At 37.9% G+C, this 21485-nt stretch overlaps 1 protein-coding gene across 2 annotated transcripts in view; it reads left to right on the top strand.

Moving 5' to 3' along the window:
- RPTOR (regulatory associated protein of MTOR complex 1) overlaps positions 1-21485 on the top strand; it is a 402885-nt gene that overhangs the window by 240324 nt on the left and 141076 nt on the right. For both annotated transcript variants that reach the window (XM_088138378.1, XM_088138377.1), the window contains exon 10: positions 20736-20811. In XM_088138378.1, the coding sequence (XP_087994504.1) occupies positions 20736-20811 (76 nt within the window). The remainder of the gene's footprint in view (positions 1-20735; positions 20812-21485) is intronic.

Raw genomic sequence — 21485 nt, 5'->3', positions numbered from 1 at the left:
CAACAAGATATATAAAATTTATGCTGTCTCACAGCCTTTTTTCAGATCAGCAAAATCAGGTGATCTGTTCTCCCTGGGTGGTGATATCTGCCCATCAGGCAGAACCAGGCCCCAATATTTCTCCCTGTTCCTTCCTCTACTTTTGTAAAGCTATGACTATTAGATATTGAGTTGCTAAAAGCTCATTGGTTCTCCCAACTGACTTCACTTTCTTTTGCCCTCTACATCATTCCCCCATTGCATGCAAGCACATCATTTCACTGGAGTACACCTCAGAAAAGGGGCTGCTTTACATAGGAATAAAGTATAGAATTGAGGAACCCCAAAAGGGAGAGATGTTTCCAAATGCCTTTAGACTATAGTCAATTTTAGTGATTTTTCTGAATGCAAGCTAGTCATTTTTGCCTACCAGCACTATGTTCCTAAGAATTATGAACCTCTAAAGATAAAATGAGGAAGAAGGAAGGGGAGCAAATGGTCCAGATGGATTTGTGCAAGTGAAATGGTACAAAGAACACATAGTGTCAGAGAAGAAGTAGTGGCCCTGCACTTCCTTGTTACATCATCCTGATTGGTACATATTTCACACCAGCAGATGATGCTGACAAAAGAGAAGGCTCCCAAAGGGAGAGGAGGCAAGAAGGTGGTATATTGGCACCTTTACTAGTTAAGGACTAATTCAACACCAAGTACAAATACAAGTACAGAGCCAAGGTAGAGTTGATCAAAACAAATTTTCACAGTTGAATAGGAATATAAGAGAAGAGAAAGAAATAAAAGGAATGAAAATCAAAAAGGAAGAGTACAAATTGCAAGCCTTTGCGGATGACCTAGTATTTATACTAGAGGATCCATTGGAAACAGCATCTAAATTAATTGAAAAGATAGAAGAATATGGAAAAGTAGCAGGTTTAAAAATAAATAAAGATAAAACAAAGATATTAACAAAGAATATGTTAGCAAGGCGAAAGAAAGAATTGGAAGAAGTTCTAGAAATACAGATCACAAACAGGGTTAAATACCTAGGGATATACAGTATATTACACCAAGATGTAGTACATTGAAGGAGGATAATTATGTTAAACGACAGATCGCAACGGATTTGACAAAATGGGAGAACCTACAATTATCAATGATTGGGAGAATATCCACCATTAAGATGAATATATTGCCTAGGATATTATATTTATTCCAGACAATTCCTATTCGTCTAGGGAAAGAGTTCTTTGATGATTTAAATAAAATCGTATTGAAATACATTTGGCAGGGTAAAAAAGCAAGAATAAAGCTTAAACTACTACAAGACACAAGAGTAAGAGGTGGGTTTGCCTTGCCTAACTGGGAATTATATTACCAGGCGACAAATTTGATGTGGGTAAAGGATTGGATAACTTTAAGAAATAATAGATTATTGACCTTAGAGGGACATGACCTGTTGTTGGGCTGGCATGCTTTCCTATGGTATAAGGGAACGAAAACACAGGGCTATTTTAGAAGGCATTATATTCGAGAGGCATTGTTTTTAAACTGGGAGAAGACAAGAAGACAATATTATCTAAAAGTTCCACGATGGATATCCACTATCAAAGCCTTCTCTTATCCAATAACATATAAAAAGGAACAAACAGTTAGATATACTGAGATATTGAATGAAAAGGGTGAACTTAAAACTATGCAAGCGTTGGAAGAACAAGGTATAAAAATGAATTGGTTTTCATATTTGCAAATACAATCTAGATTTGATAAAGATTTTAAAGCAGAAGGTATCTATGATGAGCTGACTGTTCTAGATAAAATTTTGATGGGTACTGATGAAAAGGTGATTAAAAAACTTTATGGACATTTACTAGAATTTAAAATGGAGGAAGAACAGGTCAAAGAAACAATGATTGCATGGGGGAAAAATTTTGGACATGGAATTGATTTAGAGAAGTGGCAAAAACTATGGTCTCAAAACTATAAAATGACAATGTCAACTGCATATAAAGAAAACTTGTATAAGATGTTTTACAGGTGGCATTTACCCCCAGCGAGGATCGCGAGAATGTATAAGAACAAGTCCGATAAATGTTGGAAGTGTCATCAGATACCTGGCTCATATTACCATATGTGGTGGACATGTTCAGAAGCCAAAAGATATTGGATTAAAATCCACACATGGTTGGAAAAAATGACATAACAACATATAGACTTTAAACCAGAGACATGTTTACTGGGAATTATACCGGAAACATACAGTAAAGAATTGAAATATCTGATTGTAAATGTTTTGACAGCGGCTAGAATTGTATTTGCTAAGAATTGGAAGAATGAAAAAACAAATTTTCACAGCAGTGTTTTTTACCAACACAGAGAAGGGAATGGTGCTTTAAACCAGAAGTAGGAAAATGCACAGTTGGGAAAATAAACAGAAGTTGGTCTAGAGCATTGGTTCTCAACGGGGGCGGTACCGCCCCCCGGGGGGCGGTGGGAGGATGCTGAGGGGCGGTGAACTTGTTTTGGGCGGTAGGGGGGCGGTGGGCATGTTTTGGGCGGTAGAGGGGTGATGAGCATGTTTTGGCATTCGAACTTAATTTTAAAACTCCCCAAAAAATTTATTAAATCGATTATCCGGTTTACACCATTTGTACCAGCAATAAATCGAACTTACGTGACGGCTGCCCTCACGCACTTCTAAGAATGGTGAGACGAATTTGTATTCTAGGTAGGATGACCTTGAAGAACTTGACACTACGATTCTTCTCCGATCCCAACCAGCACAGCGCATGCGTCAGCTGTTTTCCCGCGCAATTAATCGCAGTGCGCGCGTTGAGCGTCCTTTCAATATGAATGTTTGATTTGACCCATGTTTCTTGAGTTGCTTTTCGTTCGCTTCATTTCTGTTTTTTCCCCTCAGTTTCGATTTACTTTCATTGTTTATTTGGCCAGTCGGCTAGGTAAGTGCGCTTATTAGTTCTTTATCGTGGTCGTGAATTATTAATTTTGAGAAACTAATGAAACTTTGAAAACCAGCTTCCAGAATGGTGATCGTCTCACAGAATTTTGGCTTCAAAGTAACATCAATCGCCTCTACCCAGGACTGTGGACTATCATCAAAAAAAATTTTAGCGTATTTTTTTGCTGTTTTTTTAATTATCTAATTAAGAATAAAGAATTTTTAAACATTAAAAAAGCATTTGCAAAAAATTTTTAAAATTTTTTTAAAAATTTTAAAAATTTTTTAAAAGACCATCAAAAAAATAAATAAACGTATCTACAGCATTTTGAAATAAGCGTATTTACATAAAAGAGCATTTAAGCATTTTTTTTGCATTATTCATTTTAATTTTAATAAAAGGAATGCAATTACCTTCCAGGGCAAAAGTATCGAGTTAAATCGAACAAATTTGGTGTGTAAGTCTACTGAAAAAAATTACTTAAAATTTTTGCCTTTTATAATTCAGTAACTCCCCCCCCCCCCCGTCCCCATACCCTAAATTACAGGATTTTCACAAAGGGGGACGTTGAAAAATTTTCCGCTCCTTAGCGGGGCGGCAGCTTCAGAAAGGTTGAGAATCACTGGTCTAGAGGAAGGTGTTCTGGGTACTCCTTATTTAATCATTTTTTTAAATAATAAAAGTAAACATTCATTGAAAGCAGAGTTCTTCTGACAATGAGAAAGAAGACTTAAGGCTCCAGAGTCTGCTGGAGAGGGTGGCTGTAATAAATGTAATTTATTATAAAGTGTAAATTACTATTGTTGGTCGCACAGTCAGCCAGATGTTTAGACTGAATGTGGCATTTTTATCCACCTATCAACTCCTTCCTAAGGACCTGGGATAGGCAGATGTTGTTGTTTGATGGTGTTAAAGGTATCGTCGCAGGATGTAAGCTGTTCCAAGTAAAGCTGCCTGTTGCAGTTGACTGATGGTGATTTTGTCAATGCCAGTGGTCTTCAAGTGGTACTCCAGATGTTTTGGGATTGCACCCAAGGCACCTATTACTATTAGTACTACCTTTGCTTTCTTTTGCCCCAGTTGTTCTATTTCTATTTGCAGGTCTTTGTATTTTGTGATTTTCTCCAATTCTTTCTCTTCTATTCTGTGGTCTCCAGGAATTGCAGTGTCCATTATCCAGACTTTTTTGTTTCTCTTATCAACAGTTGTTAAGTCTGGGGTGATACGTGGCAGGTGCTTGTCTGTTTGAATTCTAAAATCCCAGAGCACTTTAGCTTCTTCATTTTCTACTACTTTGTCTGTTTTGTGATCCCACCAGTTCTTGCTTGCAGGCAGGTGGTATTTCTTGGAGATATTCCAGTGCACCATTGTTGCTACATTGTCATGCCATTGTTTGTAGTCGGTCTGTGCGATCTTCTTGCAGCAGCTAACTAGATGGTCCACTGTTTCTTCAGCTTCTTTGCAGAGGTGGCATTTGCTGTCTGTTGCTGTCTTCTGAATTCTGGCTTTGTATGCATTTGTTCTTAAGGCTTGGTCTTCTGCAGACAGAATTAGCCCCTCTGTCTCTCTTCATTCTAGCCTGGCAGTGGCTAAGAGCATTTTCCTGCTCTTAGCCATTGCCAGGTCTTGTTATCTGCTTTGCGTGCTAGTTTTGTGTGTGTCTCTGTGTCTCTGTGTCTGTGTGTAGCGGCCATGTAATACTTTGCCTTGCCATGTCTCTTTTCTAGTCTTCATTTGATCTTTCTTATAGGCCAGTTTGGCCTCTTTATTATTCAGTAAACCTTCATGGTATACTAGCTTCAGTGCATATTCTTCATTGTCCTTCAGATATTCTTCCAATGGCCTTTTTTCTTCTTCAACTGTCTGGTGTACTTGCAACATCGCTGCGTAGATAAAGGACTTGATTCGTTTTCATTATTTTTCTGGTCTTCCTATCCAGGGCTTTTAGTTCAGCTTGAGTCCAGTCCACTATTCCAGATGTGTATCTAATGACTAATGACTGATGATCTTCTTCATCCAGACTCCTGATGTTATTTCCACAGGACATCTTGATTCCTTCAGTTTTCACTATCTTTCCCCTGTTGATGGTAAGGGTGGCACATTTGTCCAGTCCAAACTCCAATGCAATATCCTAGCTGTATATATGGACTGTATTGAACAGCAATTCCATTTCAGATGGTGTTATTCCATACAGCTTCAGATTGTCCATGTAAAGGCGGTAGGATAGCCAGGCTAATTTTTCTGATGTTTGATAGCTATGTCCTGACTTCTTCAGTATTGTTGACAGAGGAATCAATGCAATAACAAACAGTAGTGGTGATAGTGAGTCTTCTTGAAAGATTCCTCTCTTGATGTTAACCTCTTCTAGTCTTATCACCATTGACCAGCAGCTGTGTCTTCCATTGTGGCATTGATCTTTGCACAAAGCTTTTGATGTTTCTACTGACTCCTGTTATTTCTAGGCATTTGATTATCCAATCATGTGACAGGGAATTGAATGCCTTCTTGTAATCAATCCAAGCTACATTCAAGTTGGTCTTCCTTCTCTTACAGTTTTCCAAAATCATCTTGTCTATTAAGAGCTGATCTTTTGTTCCTCTGCTGTTTGGTCAGTTTTCTTTCTGCTCAGATGGAAAGAGCTTGTTTTCAACTAGGTGCTATTGAACTGCATCAGCTACCACACCAGTTAGCAATTTGAAAGTTGTTGGCAAGCAGTTAATTGGGCTATAGTTGCCTGGTGCTGCCCCTCTTGCTGGATCTTTCATTATCAGGTAGGTTTTGCCAGATGTTAACCAATCTTCAGTTTCACCTCCTTGAGTATGTTGTTAAACTGCTTGGCAATGAGTGGGTGCAGAACAGTCAGATGTTTCAATCAAAAACCATGCAGTTCATCTTCACCTGGTGCTGACCAATTCTTGATCTTTCTTGCCCTTTGCTCCACCAATTCTGCTGTTATTACAAGTTCTTTCATTCCAACTTCTTTTTAATTCTTATCCACCTCCTTTATCTAAGCTACATTCTTGTTGTATTTCTTTGGGTTGTCCCATAGCTGCACCCAGAACTGTACTGCTTCTTCTTTGTCAGGTATTGACTGGTTCATTGCAGCCTCTCCATTGATGGATTAGTAGAAACGTTTCTGACTCGACTGAAATTGGAGATTCTGCCTATATTGTGCAATTGGAGCTTTGTATTTGCTGATCTTTTGGGCTATGGCTGTTATTTGCTGCTTTATTATTTCCAGTGATTCTTTGATCTTCCTTGTTTCTAGGTGATATTTCTTGATCAGTTATTATTTGGTCTTCTTGTTCTTCAGCTTCTTTTCTTTCATCTGTTCTAGCTTGCTTGCATCTGATCTTAGCATGCTGATCTTATTTTCCAACCTGATCTTCCATTTTGGTGGTGCACTGTTTGGCTTTTTTTCTTGTTTGTTGATTTTGTGTCCAAGGTATTCAGTTAGAAATGCAGTTGTGCTGTCCATTAGTTGGTTTGTTTCTTGCAGTGAGCTGGTGCTTATATTTGATATTATAGTATTGGCATCTTTTAATACTTGTGCTAGCTTTTTCTTTGAAACAGGCTTCAATGCCGGCAACCTTATTCTGTTGTTTTTGTGCTGTTCTAGATACTCATTTATTCTTTGTTTCAATCCCTGTTGTTTTTTTAGTTACAGAGCTTTGTTCTTTCTCAGGAGAAGGCAGAAGAGAGGAGAGGGTGCCTGGTTTGGGAATGAAAACGATTCAATAGCTATGCTGGCTTCCTTTACTGCCGACTCCCCCTGGTTTGCCTCTACAGTCTGAGCTACTTCTGGCAAGGCTTCGATTTCTTTGCCCTAGGTAGACCTTTGCAGTTCTTCCAATTCTACTTCTATGAATACTTTATTTCATGTTATAAATCAGTGTTGATCTGCTAACCTCTGTTATTTCTGATTCTGGATGTTGTTCTTTCCAGAACTGATGCATTCTTTTCAGATATCCTCTTCCTGATGGACTTGATTTGTAATAGCAAATCATTATTTCTTTGTTTTCAATATTTCTATAATTGCGATGGGTAAACAACTTTTCTTCCAGTCGTTCTGCAGCTGCAGGTCCATGTTGCTCAGCCAACAGTCCTGAGTCCTGTAGCCTACTTGTTACCAGATGTCCAGGAACTAGAATACCTAGGACAGTTCTTGTTGTCGGTATAGGTTTCTGTAAATTACATCTCATAATAATAATTATGTAAATTATGTATTATTATTATTATTATTATTATTCCACCTATTTGATCTGACTGGGTTGGCACACTCCAGATTTCTTCAGTTAAACAAGCCATTTATCAGGACCTCTTCCCTGTAGCAGCGCCTGCCCCCTGGAATGAGATTCCCCCCTAGATCTAGATGGCCCCTGTGCTGTTGGTGTTGAAGGACCTTGAATATCTGGCTCTTCACCCTGGCCTTTGGCAAGGAGACTGAAGCCCCTTGGATTGTGTGATTTGTTTCTTTTTTTTTTTCCTGTCCAGTTCTTGTCATCTTTGTCATCTTTGCCATCTTTGCCATCCTTTATTCTTTTATTTTTTTCTTATTGCATTTTTTCTTGTTTTTAATGTTATTATTGTGAGCCACCTAGAGTCATTGGGAGTCAGGCAGCATACAAATAATAATAATACTAATTATAATACTAATTATTATTATTATTATTAGTAGTAGTAGTAGTAGTATTTGTATGCTGCCTGACTCCCAATGACTCTAGGTGGCTCACAAGTTAGAACAAAGATTTTTTAAAGTATAATAATAATAATGATTATTATCATTATCATCATTATTATTAATATTGGAATTATGTAGCAAACAAGAGAATGGTTTAGTCAGTTTGAATGTTTTGACCTTCTCTTTAACAGCAGTATACAGAGTTGCACAATAATGCATGAGAAAGTTGTGCATGCCAAAGAAAATATGCATGAACACTTCAGCTGTGTGTGCATGGCCCATTGTCTTTTCCACTTGATCAGAAGCTAAGCTAGAGAATAAACTGGGAGACCAATCTAGTCCTAGAGGAGATCCAAGTAGGAGACTCAAAATTGTAGGTGAAAGCAGATAGAAAATAAGAGAGTTAGAACAAAGATTTTTTTAAAAGTATGAAATATTATGGAGAAAAAAGGGTTTCCAAGAAGCAAAAAATGTGGAAACGGAATTGTTTAACAAATAGGGGCTATGGAAGGCCCTTAAGAAATTTCACTATGAGAAAACAAAACTTCCAGGAAGAAACAAATTAAATTTCCTTCATTTTCTGTATTGGGCATTTCTTTTTCTTTAGACTTCCTATCCCAAGATCTTTGGGGTTATGATTATGCTTTGGCCATGATCCAGTCTTCCAATATTTAAGTTGCAGTTGGTTGACAGAAGTGAAGAAACGCTAGCTCTGCCATTACGTCATGTCTGGCAGATGGTAATTTGCTTTCCTCTCCATACAAATGAATAACTAGGATTCATAATTTAAACATTACCACATTATTTCGGAATCAGAAAATATGGTGAAGTGCTTTCAAGGAAGCCAGGATTGAAAACCAGCTTTAAATCAAGATTTGAAATTAGAATACTAATTCTGACTTGTCTGGAAACACTTTACCATTGTAACAGAAGCTCATCTGAATTCCTACTGCATGGTAGTGATATAGCAAAGAAGGCTTTCTTCTCTGCCTTTGTTGTGGCTGCACATAACAGGCTAGTGGTGCTTTCTCTACTGCATGATATTTCCTCCAGAAGGATGTCAGGGAGGGCATCTGGAACAATTTTCATTGTTCTTTGTAGTCAAAGATGATTGGATAGCCTTGACCTGGACTCGTTTTGGGGCAGGTCATAGGGAAGTAACCTTGGGAACTTATTTGTCCTATTCATATTAATTATTTTTAGCTTGTAGGTTTTGAGAACTTGAACAGGATATGTGAAGAAATCAGTTCTATCACCTGCTTACTCAACCTCTGCCCTTCCTGTCTGATAAAATGAGCTAAGTTTGGACTGGCCCTACACTTGAGTGAGGTGATCAGTGCCTCATTGTGTGTTGGAGGTGTTCCTACCTGTGTAAAGACTGGAGTTTAGAAAATAATATAAAATGCTTAAGTTCTAACTCTGGTTTACTTTTCCTGCTCACATGGAAATAAGAGCAAAGGAGCTGCTTGTCCATAACATTGTCCTGCATGGGTAATCTCACTTTCACTTGTTCTTTACAAGTAGTCCTCATTTAGCAGACACAGTTGGAACCAGCAACTCAGTTAAGTGTGAAGCGGTTGCTAAGTGAAACCGCAACTGTGCTTATGAGTTTACTTCAGCTTTGCTTTGCTATACAGACCTGCAAAGGTCGTAAATGCAAGGATTGGTGATAAAGGTACTTTTTCATCACTGTTATATCTGGGAACAGTCACTAAATGAGGCAGTCGCTAAATGAGGTCTACCTGTATATCCAAAGTGAATCTGCTAAAGATTATTTTTGTTCTACTGAGTAGTAAGGGCAACAAAAATGTAATGCTTCAAAAGATCACTTCATTTTGAATAATCAGGAAAGATTCATCAATACTAGCTGTTCTCTCAAATTAAATGCTTATTTTTTATTATGATGCACATGCAGGTTTGTTTAGACATGAATATTTCCAGGATATTAATCTGCTTTCCTTTGAGACCTTATCTATGGACATTTCCTTTGGTAGTGACCATGTTTTTTGACCCTCCTTATTTGTTATTTTAATCACTTTTAAAAAAACCTTAATTTGTAGGTTGACATATACAAAGCAAAAGTACCCTGCCTCGTGCACCAGCTATTTCCAAAAATATCTGTTAATTCCAGGAGCATTCTTTAATTCAGTGGCTTGTTTTTAAACGTGCTACCAGAAACAAAAAATTCTTGCTGATGTTATATGCAACATCAGGGGCATGGGCGGAGATAGTGTTAGGAATATCCTGAATGACTAAAAATGTTGTAGGAAGCAAGGGGCTGTTTTATCTATGTTAATTGTGCATCTTACTGGTATAGATGGCCTGTGGTATCTGTGAGAGTATGCCTTGGGTACTTTTCTGAGTTTACCTTCTGTGAAATTTATTTCTGAATATTCAGTAAGAAGATTGGCTCAGATCCACATATATGCCATGTCTGGCTAAATTATAGATCTCCAACTGCTGTAAGTCTTATTAGTGTGAGACTCGAATGGGAAATCCAAATGCAATCCACATTTCATATGGAAATACAGCATTGCAATCAAGCTCTGAACAAAAACCTTTCATTTTTGGCACTGAGCGGCCAGCAGAGTATTGCAACATGTGGAAGGAGGACTCTGCTTTTGAAGAGTGCCGCTAATGCTCAGTGATTCACTATGCATTTTTCTTCTCATTCTTACTTTTTTTTAAAATAATTAGAATATACTGCAGATTATGCAGACTTTATACTAAAGATATTTTACTAACAATTCTAGCCTCTGGCCATGTCAAGCATAGATACTGATCTCCTTCTGCTCCTCCATAGAAACTACTAGGAGCTTTTACATTCATTTTAGCATAGCCCACAAGCTAATTTTAACCATGTTTAATTTTATGAGGAGTTCGGGGTGGGGGGTGGGTAAAGCAATGCTGTAATTAATTAATTACCTTAAGCCATGCTTAGTCATATTACATGATGTATAACTTATATTTCTTTTCTTTCTAAGGAACTTTAATGTGTAATAACAAATAATCTCTATACAAATGCAGTTTCCCAGTTTTTATTACAAAGTTGAATGATTCTTAGTACTAATAGCCATCTGAGTAATTCTTTTAAGTGGGCTTTTCTGCATGTATGGTGCATATTTAGTAATACTGCATTTCCCTTTTACCCAAAGGGCAGTGTCCTTTGCTGGCATGGAATGTTGTTTTGTTTTAGTTTTGTAAATAGTGGCACTTTATCAGTGAAATGAAATTATTGTACTGGTGTCTGGATTCTTTGAGGGTTGGGTGCTTTGAATATAGTCCCCCACCTTGCCCAGATAAATGCCTTTATCCTGGGAAGCTGTATGAATCTGTTGTAGAATTAACACGTAGGCTTGGCCATGCCATTTTTAATTGCTCCAGCGTCCTGCCTTCAGTACTAGAAGAATTTATTATTTAATTTCTCCTTCCTGTATAGCTCTGATCTCTTTCACATAGCTAGGAACCATTGTCTTTTTAGCTATGTTGCAATAGCTTTTGTGGAAAGAAAAGTTAAGCATTATTGTGCTACTCAAGAACGTGCATATGCTGTGAAATGTTTCAATGTTTTTCCACTTGACTTGAATTTCATTTTATCTCATGAGTAATTACGGCAGCCCCCTTTTAGGAGTTATAGGGGCATCATTTCACCCTAGTTTTTCTGTGCATTTATATGTGCCTAAACAGGATATTCTATGTGTGTTTCCCTAATGCAGATTTCTTTCTCCATTTCATACAAATCAGCTATGATTAGATTTAAGGCTTTACTTCACCTTACTTTTCTATTCCTATTTTGTATTTTTATATTGTTGGGGCCCAATTGATTTCTTCAACACTGACAATATAGAGCTGCCTGTTCTACAAATTTATTGTATTGGTTTATTCTGTTCTTTAAGCTTATTATTCTTTACCAGAATCACTATGTTTGGAAAAGTGTCTGATACTGTTTGTTATTGTAGGTCTATGTTGTCATTTATTGTACGAATGCTCTATAATTCAGCTGCAGGAAAAAATCCAAATCCAAACAAGATAGTTATTTGCCAATGTGACACAGACCAGATTAAATGCCAGCTGCCAGATTAAAATAACGATGGAAAAGCTTTGTTTAGATATAATCACGGTAATGCTCCAGCTGTGGAAAACATGATATAACATGCTTTTAGGAATATTTTTTTCCTCAGTGTCTAAATTAATTTTTTTCTGCCCTGTGAAATTTATATCTTGAAACATAGTAATTAAAATCTTGGGAAATTGTGTTGTTAATTTAAACTCTGAGCCCAAATCTCAAACATATATAATTTATTACTTTGACTTTTAAAAATGTGGCGCTCTAGCTGAATGATTTGCCTAGAATGACTCAATAAAACTTTAAGGTAAAGTCTTCTTGAAGTCGAACTTCATGTGATTTCATGTCCATGGGTTTTTTTTGACATCATTACAGAAATTATTTGGTGTGTTCTGGGATATTTCTGGAATTAGTCCCCCACCACATCCGCTTTTCATATCTATGCAGCCCTGGAATTTCTTTGTGATCTCCTATTCAAGTACTAACAATGTTTGACCATGGTTAGCTTTTGAGGATCAGCCAAAGTAGGTCAGCTGCTGTGACCATAGCCCCCTTACTCTACCTACCTACCTACCTACCTATCCATCCATCCACCCACCTACCCACCCACCCACCTACCCACCCACAGAACAAATTCTTGTTATTGTTCATAGTGAAAAGTTGAAAATCTGGAGGATCCTGTTTCAGCCTGAGGGCCACATGTTCATATGAGTAGGATGCTGGAGATAACCTCCTTATAGAAGTAATGTTATAACTTCTAGAGTTCTATTCAGTACAGTAGGCAAAACAAGATTAATTACAAATAAACTGGCTGCTCAAAGTATGAGACTCCTGAGGAGGCTCAGCTGAAGCAAACTGGTCCCGGCAGCAAGTGCCCAGACCCACTGTCAAAGGAGTTGGCTACAGAAGAGGTCAGAAGAAAGCTATCTCTGTATAGCATCCAACCTGCATGCTTAAAATGACATTGCTAATTTCTCCTAACGCTTCTATCTTCTCATCCTTCCTACTGTAGGCCAGTGCTCACTGTGGCAGCAGAAGGGAATATTTGGGTACAGGGAACAAGTTGTTTCATTTTTGTTTACCTTATAAAATTAATTCTTTCCTTCTTGGGTTATAACTCAGTACTTATAATTAATCTTGTGAAACACGTAGAAAAATATCATTTAATTAACAAATGGATGTTTCAAGCTCACTGCCCCCTTGTTTACAAATTCCATTATATTAATTTATGACTGTACCTTTACAATCTAAATTGGTAACCTCTGCATGCCCACAAAATGCAGTCTTGCCTGAATTGGTTGGTTAGTGTGGAGTTGACCAGTTCAAGAAAAGAAATTTGAAAAAGTCAAATATGACAGGGCATTAATTTATAGTTCAAGAAACAGCACACATGGTAGTAACTTATTCAATATACTCCTACAAACTAAAATGTGAACACTTTTAGAAATCTACAGTATAATGTCATTGGGCTTGCAAAATGCAACAATCATATACTTATTTTTTTTATAGGAGAAAGTCCATCCTTTATAGTTTTCTGAAGGACAATTTGTAGAAAACATGAAACAAAAATTTATGTAATTATTTACCAAAACACTGAGTGGGGCTGAAAGTGTTTCCAAAACTCTGTCAGCTCCCAAAAAGGAAAACAAGAACCGATCATAGCTGTCAAAACTTGATATGAAAGATGACGACCAACATGAGCTGTTGTAATTGTGTTTCATTCTGATGCAATGGAAATGAAGGTTTACAATTTTGGAACAATTTAGAGTTCAGCATAATAAAGTGCTCTTTAAGGAAATCTAAAAGTTCAGTGCCTTCCTTCTCTTGCTTATAAAGTCAAGCCTTGCTGCACCTCAGGAGACATAAACTAGAAGCAAGTTGGAAGAGGTTGGGATAAATTATTCAAAGGTATATTATACTTTTGCTATATATGTATTTGGAGTGAAGTGAGATGGAATTTTCAGTAGAGGAAATAAACACTTTATATTCTGAAGTAAAACAGTGCTGCCATTTCCTCCAGGGAAAGGGGGTTGTTAATGACAAAAACCACTGAGGCCTTTCCACGCTTCCATTTTTTATGTGGAACCAGGAGGGAATCAGGCTGTCTGCGTTTTTCTACAATACCTGTATTCCTTCAACATTACAGATTGCTTTTAAATTGATAAATACCACCAGAGATTTTGTTTTGTTTTGTTTTGTTTTTTGTTTTACGGCCAACTGAATTTTTGCTGATAAAAATATCCATTCCCAAAGGATAGGTGGCCTTTTAAAGTGTTTTTTTCTTTCCACAATGGTGTAGTATTATCACCATTTTAATCAGTCCAAGAATGAGCAGTCAGCATGGTAACCTTAAGCTATTATCCAGCCTTGAGTCCTAGCTCATGAACCCAACTCAACAGTGAAGAAGTTGCCTTAACTCTCAGTGTGTTTGTTGACAGTACAACATAGCCAGAATAAAGGCGGATATCCTGCCATCTCATTAAACATTTACAGTTTCATCCTACAAACTGCTAAAAATAGGCTCTGTTCTTGTTTATTTTAAAAAGGAGTGGTTAAAAAAATGGATTCTGCAATAGATTTTTGCATATTGCATGTCTTTTCCCATGGTTCCTTTTTTCTTTTGCTTGTTTTTTAGTCATGAGACTAATTAAAAACTTTAAGATATATATATTTTTAGTGGATGAAAAGTAAACCTGGGTTTTCCTTTTACAAATGTAAACCTTATTCTGCCAACTGAGTAGCAGGAACATTTTTAAAAGATTAGGTTACATTAAGATACAGGTAGTCCTCGACTTATGACCATTTGTTTAACGACTATTCGAAGTTACGATGGCGCTGAAAAAGTGACTTATGACTGGTCCTTGCATTTATGACCATTGCAGCGTCCTCGTGGTCATGTGATCAAAATTTGGGCACTTGGCAACCGGCATGTGTTTCCAACGGTTGCAGTGTCCCAGGCTCAAGTGATAGCCATTTGTGACCTTCCCATGGGGCTTCCAACAAGTAAAGTCAATGGGGGAAGCTAGATTCATTTAACAACCACGTGATTTGCTTAATAACCATGGCAAAAAAGGTTGTAAAATTGGGCACAACTCACTTAACAACTGCATTGCTTAGTGATGGAAGTTCCAGTCCCAATTGTGGTAATCAGTTGAGGACTACCTGTATATTTAAATATCTTCCAGTGATTTCCAAACTGCTTGGTAGGACAGTTGAGCAATGAGAAATCATCCTTTAAAGACTTCTGTGAATCAAGATCAGCTATATAAATAGAGAGCTACATGAACCAATGACCCACTGCTTTGGCCTTGGTTCTTTTGAATAAATCTCCTCTAAGGGCAGAGAAGTCCATCAGGTTTCTGCATCAGACGCAGTCAGACCATTTTATCACTTTTGTGCATCCCTCCTTGCTTGTCCAATTAGAATTCACAGGAGACCAATTCTGAAACATGGTAAGGGAATCCTTCTGAAGATAACTAAATTGTATCTTTTCACATTATAGAAATAAACTCTTGGGGATTTGACATGTAAGTATTGATTAGAAAAGATATATTTGGATATCATAAATATGGTTGACTTAGGTCTAGCTTAATAATGAAATTAAGACTATCATATTGAGGTTGCAGAAATCTGGGGTACTAGTAAATGACAACAAAGAGAAACAATTTAACTCTTTGTTGCCATCTAGGGGTCATCCAGAGGTCATATACAGTAGCCCTAGATGAAAGGCACTCTGCCAACTTTCACACACACATACACACACACATATACTAATGCTGTATATAACTTTGTCAAGTGCCTATCTGTGGATATTACATCCACAGCATTCCTGCGCTCTATTAAGGTAATTACCCAATCAAAAAATGAGACAAGATAATCTGACAAACTGATTTCCACTGATTTCTAGTAACTGCTCCATTATTACAACACTTACTGATGGATCTCTTTATTATGTGCTCTTAAATCTTCCCAATATTTTCTGGGGAATTTCAGACTGACTGATCTGCAGTTCACCAGAAAAGGTATAGATCAGTGATTCTCAACCTTTTTGAAGCTGCCACCCCGCTAAGGAGCGGAAAATTTTTCAACGCCCCCCTTTGTGAAAATCCTGTAATTTAGGGTATGGGGGGGGGAGTTACTGAATTATAAAAGGCAAAAATTTTAAGTAATTTTTTTCAGTAGACTTACACACCAAATTTGTTCGATTTAACTCGATACTTTTGCCCTGGAAGGTAATTGCATTCCTTTTATTAAAATTAAAATGACTAATGCAAAAAAAATGCTTAAATGCTCTTTCTCAAAATTAATAATTCACGACCACGATAAAGAACTAATAAGCGCACTTACCTAGCCGACTGGCCAAATAAACAATGAAAGTAAATCAAAATTGAGGGGAAAAAACAGAAATGAAGCGAATGAAAAGCAACTCAAGAAACACAGGTCAAATCAAACATTCATATTGAAAGGACGCTCAACGCGCGCACTGCGATTAATTGCGCGGGAAGACAGCTGATGCATGCGCTGCGATTAATCGCGCGGGAAAACAGCTGACGCATGCGCTGTGCTGGTTGGGATCGGAGAAAAATCGTAGTGTCGAGTTCTTCAAGGTCATCCTACCTAGAATACAAATTCGTCTCACCATTCTTAGAAGTGCGTGAGGGCAGCCGTCGCGTAAGTTCATTTTATTGCTGGTACAAATGGTGTAAACCAGATAATCGATTTAATAAATTTTTTTGGGAGTTTTAAAATTAAGTTCGAATGCCAAAACATGCTCATCGCCCCTCTACCACCCAAAACAAGCCCACCGCCCCCCTACCGCTCAAAACAAGTTCATCGCCCCTCAGCATCCTCCCACCGCCCCCCGGGGGGCGGTACCGCCCCCGTTGAGAACCAATGGTATAGATGGATGATCAGCAACCCACCCTGTGCTGGAATGGAAGTGTTTCTGCAAGGTTTTGTATGCAAACCAATATCTGTAATGCATTTGTATAATAAAGGACTGCATATTGTTGTGGTATTGCTATTATAAAATGTTTCCATCAGAAGACTTTTCTGATGGCTTTCATTTCTGAATTCTGTTTTTCCACTCTTAATTTACATTAATTTACCGTTGCATCTTAGTAGCATTTGAATAGGTTTCTGGGGAAATTCTAATAATCCTTTTTGCAGTGTCTTTCTACTTGTGGTTAAGTATTTAAAATTTGTTATCTCTTTAATAGATGCAACATTAGCAAGTGTTACTTTGCTTGCTGTGCTTTCTTCATAACTAAATACAGCAAGAAAAGTAAATGGATTAAGCAGTACCTATAAAGCAATTCAGGCTAATCCCTGACTCATTACAGGTAGTCCTTGACTTAGGACCATTCATTGGTTGATGTTCAGTGACCATTCAATGTTATGATGGTGCTGAAAAAGTGACTTACAACTGGTCCTCACACTTATGACTGTTGCAGTGTCCCTGCGGTCATGTGATCATGATTCAGGCGCTTGGCAACTGTCATGCATTTATGACAGTTGCAGTGTCCTGTGGTCACATGATCACCATTTACAACCTTCCCAGCCAGCTTCCAACAAGCAAAGTCAAAGGGAAGGGAAACTGGCAGGGAAGGTTGCAAGTTGCAGTCATGTGATGTCTCACTTAACAACTGCAGTGATTTGCTTAATGACTATGGCAAAAAAGGTCATAAAATCAGGTGCAGTCACGTGATGCCTTGCTTAACGACAAATTTTCCTATTGTGGTTGTAAGTCAAGGACTACCTGTATATTGCTGAAGAAAATCATACTAAATTCTGATATGATGAATTGATTATGTTTTTCAGAAATAATATTGTCAAGTATGATTGCATTGATTTTTAATGGTGGGTTTCAAGAAGAAAAGAAAGAGATTTTCTTTTAATCTGCTGAATTCTGTTTTTAAATACCAGTGAGTTTCTGATACGTAGGTTTTAAGATCTGACCTTGTAGGAACTGTCCTCTCCTCCTCCCCCACCCCCATCCCCTTTGGTAGAGACATTTGTGCTCTTTACCTGAAATGCTTTTGAAGGATTCAGCATTTTAGTAACATCTGCCCCTATGGACTAATGACCTCCACTCATGTCCCGTGTAATTTGCAAGCAATATAAATCAAGACTTGTAAATGTGTCTCTTCTAATGATCCTTCTTCACCCCTAAGCAATAAAACATACATAAACAGCACTGTATCAAACCCCTCCCTACTATTGGCTCTCCTTAACTATTGGGAGATCAGTCTCTTTTGTGGGTTTCCTCCCTTGTTGTTTTCTTCCCTTAGAATTGAACAACATTGTTAGTGTTTCAGCCGAAGCTTAATGGCGTTAACCATAGCAGCATTCACCAACAAAATACACAGAAAAATGGTATGCATAGCCTCCTTTACAGTTCAGGTTTGGCAGAGCTGGGAAATGAGGGGAAGTGTGATCTCTGAAATTGGATTTTGGCTTTGTTGGGTATCCTCCACAGCCAGTTTCCAGCCAGTGCTCAAAACATTAAAGGGGCTTGTCAGAATTGTTCACAGAATACTATTCATCCATTCCCTTCCTCTGGTGTCCGGGGTGGATTCCCTGCCTAAGGAAATGTTCAGGTTGTGATTAGATTTCCCAAGGAGAAACCAAACAAAGCCTAGTGAGAATTAAGCTTCAGAGACACATTCATTTCCAGGCATCTTCCCCCCGGTGTTTGAGCACCAGCTGGGAAGAGGGAGGGGTGCTGCTTTCTTTACTATTGCTTTACTCTTTCTCTCTAGGGAAAAAGCCCAGGCCAGATTCAGAATTACCAATCAGTTGGTAAGAGATACTAGTTGTTTGCATTTCAACTACACAAATCTCTTTTTGGCCCCTCTGGGGGGCTATTTGCTTCCAGAAATTACTTTTCTAAATATATCTGTGAAGTAGGATCTCCCCCCAAATGTATGGACCAATTGTCTGCAATGAGGTTCAGGATTTCAACATCCTGTCTATATGTGGCAAGCTGAATTTAGAACTAGGATATAGATTTAATTGTAATAATTGACTCTAACTCTTGTCACAATCTGAGATTAATATCTTCTGCAATTGTTCTCTCTTACCATTTTGCCTGCATCCTGGGTGTTTATTGAGCTTGTGGGAGCCATATATTGCTTTTGCTTTGAAGCTGTTTTTATTACCCCCTGATTATCTCATAACTATATAGGCAGCCTATCGTGAAGAGGAAGGTCATTACCAAAGGAATCATGGAGAAGAGGGAGCAGATGAAACAAACTATATGCTGCAGGAAAGATCTGGAGAGTTTGAGACTCATTTCTTTCTTGTGTAAATTATGTTCTGAATCTGATTATCAACTGTTGTTGCGATAGCTAGTCTTAAAGTTTAAAGAAATAGATTAAGATTTAAGGAAGGTGCTCAAATGAGTATCTGCAACTCAGGAATTATTTACTTTAGATATACATGAGGATTATTGGAAATTGCTTAATGGTTACATTTTTAGTGTCATGAATCAGAGAAATCAGTGTAGTTACGTAATGACCCCTCTTTCCATTCCTAAAAGAAAAAGAGTTTGATGATGATATCCAGCTCATAATCCTGTTACCTTAAAGTAAGATTTTACAAGGAGACATGCATACAGGAGTCTGAGGAGGGGGGAAGTATTGTGTGGAAATTGCCTAATTGTCTTCTAGGTGGAAGAGAGTGACATATTGCTTAGCAGGAAGTTGGTACTACTACATTTCTACATGCTTTTTGTCATAGAAAAAATGTCCAGATACTTGTATTCTGATATAGAGCATGCACAAGACTATTCATTTTTAATCCCTGCTTATCAGTGTGCCCATCACTTAACTGGCATTGGCTGATCTGGGAAATTAAGTGATGGCCTAGTAAGTATTTAGATGGGAGACCATCTGGGAAGTCCAAGGGAAAACAATATCCCTGAAGAAGACAGTTTAAATTACTTTCATATCATGCCAAGAAAACTGTAATAATGTCTCTGTGTATATTGCCAAGAGTTAAGCATGACTCCAAGGCAACTTTAATTTTTTTTCTTCCTTATCAAATCAAAGAAAATGTGCTATCTCTGATATCCAGCAAATCAGAAATAATTTTGTGGTGAAAACCACCTTCCTAAGGAGCTTTGATGACATGATAAAGACTCAGTCTAGTTTTCACTAGTTATTCCATGATATAAATGAGATTACATGGGAGATGCTATTTTAGTGAAACAAAAGCTAAATTCCATTTACTTAGATATCTCAGCATGAAGTAAATTTATCAGGTGTTTCTCACAGTCTACCAGTACTATAAAAACTGCATCTCTGCTTAAGAGAGTGGGGCTTCAGGCATTAGGGTTTGTTCATTACATTTATATCCTGCTATAATCTAGGAGCTCAAAATGTTAGGCACAGAGATCTTCCTTCATTTTATCATCCTTTTGTCTCAAACTGGGCTGAGGGAGAGTGACTGGATGGAGCTGAAGGACTTTCAGGGATAAGGGAGTAAGTTCTAAAGTAAAAGCTAGAGCAAGCATAAGATTGTCTCCTAACCTAAGCAGATAGGTTACGTTTCATGAAACATTTATGTTTGCTAAATTGTATAAACCATTCCTTATAAAAAATCAACTTCCATCCTCTTTGTTTCCACACAAACTCTTTTATCTCCTGCTTCTTCAAAGCAAATATGTCCCACAGAAATACACAGAATTAAAGTTCCCAAAACTATTTTCTTTTTCATCTGTGGTGGTGACTTTTTCAAAGACAACCCCCTACCTTTGAAGTGCTCTCACTAGAAAGAATCATTTGATTATGATCTTTTATCTTCCAATGATTCAAGATGGCCTAAGCATTTCTGTGCTGTGGAGTTTTCAGTGATTTTATCGTCCACAAGTTTATGTTCTGTTTCACACCCTGAATATAATAAATTGCTAAGTGTAGTATACGAATACCTGGAAAACGCTAGCCTAAGTGTCCCTTGTTTTACTAGCACAAAACAAATCCTTGTAGTAGGGGAGGTGTTGTGTATAATCTTGTCCAATCTTGTAATGCCCTCATCTTTTATCTTTTCCCAGGCAAGCATGGGATCTTGCTGTGGATATATGCCTTTCTCAGCTGCCTACCATTATAGAGGAAGGAACTGCATTTAGGGTAAGTTGCTGAACTATTAAACTCATGTCTGGGCTACTCAAACTTAGCTGTCCACCCATAGATGACCTCAACTTCCAGAATTCCTTAACCATTGTGTCCATTGCTGAGAATTCTGGGATCCTGGATACTGCCTAGAATGGGAAGTATAATCCAGTAATTCCAACATTCTCATATTCTTTACCAAGCAAGTATATACACTTTCCATTATATGACACCTATGGATCATTAACTCATTAGAAGAAAGATGCATGCAATGTAGCCCATTCACATTGCTACATCCTTTGTTTCGCTTTTTAAGAATGAAAAAAGTCTCTCTTAGTGTTGGAAGTTCTGACTGGATACCTTTAGATATGTTTTATAAAAAAATTCCCCTCTCACCCCTATGGGTGGTATGTGTCTTCCTCAATCTCAGGTCCTCTACCAGAGGCCTGGGAGTTTGAGAGTTCTGCGCAGTATCTTAGCTGTTCCTGGCACTGCACTCTTCTGGACAGAGAGCTCTGATGTTGTTCCTGGGATCTGTTGGAGCCACTCTCCCAGCTTAGGAGTCACAGTCCCGAGTGCTCCTACCACCACTAGGACCACTTTGGCCTTTACTTTCCGCATCCTCTCTAGTTCTTCCTTCAGGCCCTGGTACTTCTCCAGCTTCTCATACTCCTTCTTCCTGATGTTGCTGT

The sequence above is a fragment of the Python bivittatus genome, unplaced genomic scaffold, assembly GCF_059951505.1.
Source record: "Python bivittatus isolate LINGU-HERP-01145 unplaced genomic scaffold, Pbiv_v1 ctg000220_np1212, whole genome shotgun sequence".
In the NCBI taxonomy this organism is placed as follows: domain Eukaryota; kingdom Metazoa; phylum Chordata; class Lepidosauria; order Squamata; family Pythonidae; genus Python; species Python bivittatus.
Note: the sequence above shows the minus strand (reverse complement) of the source record. Positions and strands in the feature narration are given on the sequence as shown.